Here is a 4,739-nt window from a genome sequence, read left to right on the forward strand (position 1 = left end):
CCCAAAGCTCTCCTTAAGAGAGAACAAGATTCCATAGTATTTGTGGCAAATCATTAGTTTTAAGAGTATTGCATATTGAGACAAGCTTTTGAATTATGAGATGTAGATACTCGTGCGAGTTACGGGGAGAAAATAGGGATGAGTACTACAGAGTGAGATCTCTTCAGCTCTCTGGCTATATTGGCGGCATATAAGCGCTAGTGATAGTGTTGGCGATTGCACATCCTCATATAATTTAGAGGCTTAAGCGTGGATCCAGACGTGATCGTCTGCTCTGACCCAATGGCAAACCTCTCCTTTCCCTGGCGTCGTTCCAAGCACAGCAAATGCGGGATGGTCTTTGTCCCATTTGCTCGTGTCGAAATGACAAACAGCGATAGCATCCAGAGGGTGACCATGTTCCACCTGAATCTCCGCCTTGTAGACCTTTGTTAGCCGTAATTCGTGGCATTCTCGCACCATCGACGGAAACATTCGCTTGTGGCATACAACGTTCGCATCCTGGAGGTTGGTAAGCGTCTCTAGCGAGGATATGGTAGCCATAGTATTCTGATCGGTGAAGACGTTGGGGCTTCTATCTGATTCCCAGACGTCTACCGAAGAGCCCAGAGTACTGTTGACGAATTGAATCATATCCTCGATGGACGCCACGCAGGCCTTGGCAGAATCGTCAGAGGCAGGCGTGCTGCATCGGGTGATAGTGTCCAGCATAGCAGCGGCCATTTGGGATCCATCGGAGGTACCGAAAAGGGCTAAGAGGCGAGGAAGGGCGCTGTGATCAGTGAGGGACAATTTCTGAGCGACGAGACGAGGGAGGTAGGGATGAGATGGAACGGGGTGAATGAGGTTGGGAAGCAGGATGGATGCTCCCACAAACATCTGGTGAAGGCGCAAGAAGTGAGCAAGGTCAATATGGTTGACAGCCATATTGGAGGGCGGTTTCCAGTAGTATGTATCGAAGAACCGTAGGACGCGAAACTTGAGCTGATCGGAGCAAAGAAGCCTCGCTTGAGAGCAAAGAGGAGCGCCCCCTGAACCCCCGGCCTCAGCTGTCTTGGCCCAAAAGGCTGCTTCCTCAGAGGTCAGTGGAGATTCCTCCAAAACAACAGTGGAGGGCATGGGAAGAACGGGGAAAGCCGCCGCCCAAGCTCGTTCTGCTTCCTTGTCAACGCCTTCATAGGCGCTGCTGAAGCTCATAGGGGCAAGTAACATGATTATAACGAGCCCAAAAGCAATCAGCGTCGACATTGTGCTGGAGAAAGGAGTAATGTAGCAATAAAAGTGAGAGATCATGAGGGAAGTACAACTCTATGCATGAGAGTATATAGTGTGTAGCTTTGGGAATATCACAACGTCGTTCCAAAATAGCATCATTTTTCACGTTACAGGGTGCAGTTTTTGAAGCTCATGCCTGTGCACATATAAAACAAGAAATCTTTCACCTTCTAGTCGTTAGTTTATGATGCCGAGGTTAGTGTTCTCTTATGAGTTTCTTGTGAGTTTCTCCCATTGTATGGTTTTATCGCTGAATGTTGTTTTATAAAGCTCTCTCATAATAGTAGTAGTGTTATACGTAGACTTGTTGTTTTGTGCATGACGGTTTGTCCATCGCTAAGTTTACTTACTATATAATTACGTACCTTTTAATTACGTACCTTTGTTCATATCGATTTCTAGAAACGGTTTGTTGTTTTATTCATGTGGCTCTATTGCTTGGTTCTAATTGTTTGTTATTAGAAAAGCTTGATATTTAGTTGATGAACTACTCTTCATCCGTTAGTGGAGCATGCTTGCTTGTTCTTTCAGCATGCACTACTACACATGGATCCTATTGCGACATTTATGTATCGACGTTTAGCGCACACGGGGTGTTAATCATTGGTATGAAAAGCGCATCTCGTAAAGCATCGCTATATAGTGACGCTAGATAAACGTCACTATATAGCAACACTGAGATACTATTTTATAGCGACGTTTTTCAGAGAGGTTTTTTACTCATATAGGCCTTAAAAGTTAGTTTTTTTCCAATGACAAAATTTTTTTAATTTTCATACATGTTTGATCTCATAGAGAATAAAAATATGAGAGCAAGGACATCAAGCCTTTGAAGCTCATATATTCATGTCCAAGTTTGAGATGAAAAAAATCAATTAAGAGCATTTACATCAACTGTTTCATCTTGAGCCAAGTCTAAGATGCCAAATAAGTCTATCTCCAACTCTATACCGAGTTGATCTCCTATAACATCATCGTACTCTAGCATCGTACATTCACCTAAAATTACTTGATCATCTTCTTCAATAAAGTGTGGTGATTCTTGATGATCGTTGTCTTGTTGCTCAATATCGTGATCTCCATCTTCCTCCCGTGCGATGTCATTATACACATCTTCCTCTTGGCTCATATTGTGATCTTCATCTTCTTCACTAGATTCATCGGGATCAATTGGATCCGGCATTTTGGTAGTGGCATCTCCATATCCACATCTCAATCTTTAAAAATTAGCTTACTTCATGGTTCAACTTGGATCACGTACCACCATCTTGGATCAGAATGATCCGGATGAAAAAACACCTATATTAAAGATGGGTGCCAAATGTCATTAATTATATATATGAAATTATGCTCAAGTACATGTATCAATGGATCTTTAAAAACGAAAGCTTCGATTAATTAAATCATTAGTATGCACCTGCTCACAGTGCTCGGGAAGAACAAAAGTATCACTTTCATTAGTCTAATGTTTGGTGGAATGTGTTGCAAAGAAACTGCTACTATCTTTTCTCACTGTCGCATGGGGACCGTTGCAAATAGTTCTAAACCATTTTACATCAAGAATAAAAATACTAGATCATCTGAAATCAACTTCATACATGTCTCGTACAATTTGAAATCACCTGCTCCTACAAATGCCCCCCCCTCCCCTGCTCCCGTCTACCCCCCCCTCGCACTGTGCAGCCCCTCCCCTCTCCCTCCTTCCTTGTCCTCGCCTCCCGCCGTTGCCCTCTGTCCCCCTCTCCTCCCTCTCTGCCTGTCATCCCCCCCCGCTCTGCTCCTCCCCTCTCCGCTGTCCATTCCACCCTTGCCTCCCCCCCCTTGCTCCGCTCCTCCCCTCTCCGCTCTCTACTCCCTCCCCCCCCTTGCGTTGCGCTACCACCCCCCTCGCCCCCTCCTTCCCCCCCGCTGTGATGCAATGCTGCCTCCCCCTCCCCCTCCTTCCTCGCCTCTCCTCCCCGCACCCTCTCGTGTGGCGCTGCCATACCTCTTTCCTTTCCCTCCTCCTCTCCCCCTCCCTGCACTACGCTGCCCCCCCCTCTCTCCTCCTTCCTTCCCTCCACCACCTACTCCCTCTTCACCACCTCTCCCCCCCTGCTTCCCCGTACCTCTCCATCCCTCCCTCTTCCCTCCCTTGCCTCCGTACCACTTTTCCCCTCCTTTGTCTCTGCCATTTCCTTCTCTTTCTCCCGACTTTGGAGCGTTCGCTATCTGTCGATGCGGTATGGCGGCCAAGAGCCCAGAACCGTTGGCCCAGACCCGACCCCCTCCTCCATCAGCCTACCACATAACACTGATAGAGCACCAGGTCTCCTTGGTGAAGCAGGCCACCATGGACTTCTCCCAGACATCCGTTTATGGGAGAGTCATTGGCTACTCCCCTTCGTGAGCAGACATCAACGATTGGTTGCAGTCCACCCTCTACCTTGAGGACAGCCACATTGAGGAGGTTTCACTCATGGGACGTGGTATCTTCTGGCTCAAGCTCTCCTCAGCACAGGTTGTGAGCGATATGTTCACGCGATCCCCTACTTTTGTGGGTGAGAAGATCATCCTTATGGTCCCATGTTATAGGGGTTTCAGTGTAGCGGACTTCGATGCCCGCTTCTGCATTCCTCGCCATCTAGTTACCCTCATTTTCCCAGGCCTCGCAACCGAGCTTTGCCCGATCATCAAGGACCTGGGGGCGCACTTTGGCTGGTCCATGCAGGACACCTACATTGATGCGACGACAGCCCAAGGGGTGCCACGCGTCAAAGTGGCAGTCCTAGATCCGCAGAGTATCCCCTTGGAGTTTGAGATCGAGACAAACACAGGTGTGGTGACGCAGTGCATTATGGTCACTGGTCACCCAGATTAATGTCTGAGATGCCACGGCTTTGGGCACCAGGCGCACTCTTGCCCTCGCTTCAGGAGGACAGAACCTCAGAAGGCCCCCATCCAGGCAACTCAAGATCCTCCCCGCCAGGCATCGACACCCCCTCCCAAAGGGGAAGGCTGGACTGAGGTCAAAAGAAAACAGAAAGGAAACAAAGCAAGACCAAAAAAGCCTTCCCATCTACAGTAAGAGCCCCCCCCTGTGGTCACCAATCAGCAGCAGCCCGGTAAGGGGAAGGAGAAAGGGAAGGAGAAGATCAACTAGCTTCCCCCTCATCCTTCACCCCACCCTCCCTCCCCTCCCCCCTCCTCCTCGGTCCCCCAACCTCCACCCCCTTTAGGCTGCCCCCTAGCACCGATGGTTTCCGCTCCCCTCTCTTCCTTGAGCATGATCTAGAGGGAACCCCCCTCTCTGCGTGCGCCACCTACAGCCCCTAGCTAGCACAGACCTCCCCTGCACCTATCCCTCCTAGCCCTGTGGAGGGGAGAGGCCCTTCCCCACAGAAGGCCAGCACCACTCTAGCTTGTTCGACAGCCAGCACCCTTCTCTCTGGTTCAAACTCCTCATCCTCGTCCCCACACCCAAG

The 4,739-nt window shown here is 49.2% G+C and overlaps 1 protein-coding gene across 1 annotated transcript; it reads right to left on the minus strand.

Annotated features, from left to right (window-relative positions):
* Nucleotides 1–243: 243 nt before the first annotated feature.
* On the minus strand, nt 244–1,248 carry LOC147892554 (BURP domain-containing protein 16-like). The gene has a single exon (XM_087386744.1). The coding sequence runs from the start codon at nt 1,246–1,248 to the stop codon at nt 244–246; it is 1,005 nt and encodes a 334-aa protein (XP_087242870.1).
* Nucleotides 1,249–4,739: the final 3,491 nt, after the last annotated feature.

This window comes from Dipteris shenzhenensis, chromosome 16 (assembly GCF_047967505.1).
Source record: "Dipteris shenzhenensis isolate YYH24624 ecotype China chromosome 16, Dip_SZ_1.0, whole genome shotgun sequence".
NCBI lineage: Eukaryota > Viridiplantae > Streptophyta > Polypodiopsida > Gleicheniales > Dipteridaceae > Dipteris > Dipteris shenzhenensis.

Coding starts and splice junctions, on each gene's coding strand:
- LOC147892554 (XM_087386744.1), bottom strand. CDS start 1,248: ATGTCGACGCTGATTGCTTTTGGGCTCGTTATAATCATGTTACTTGCC.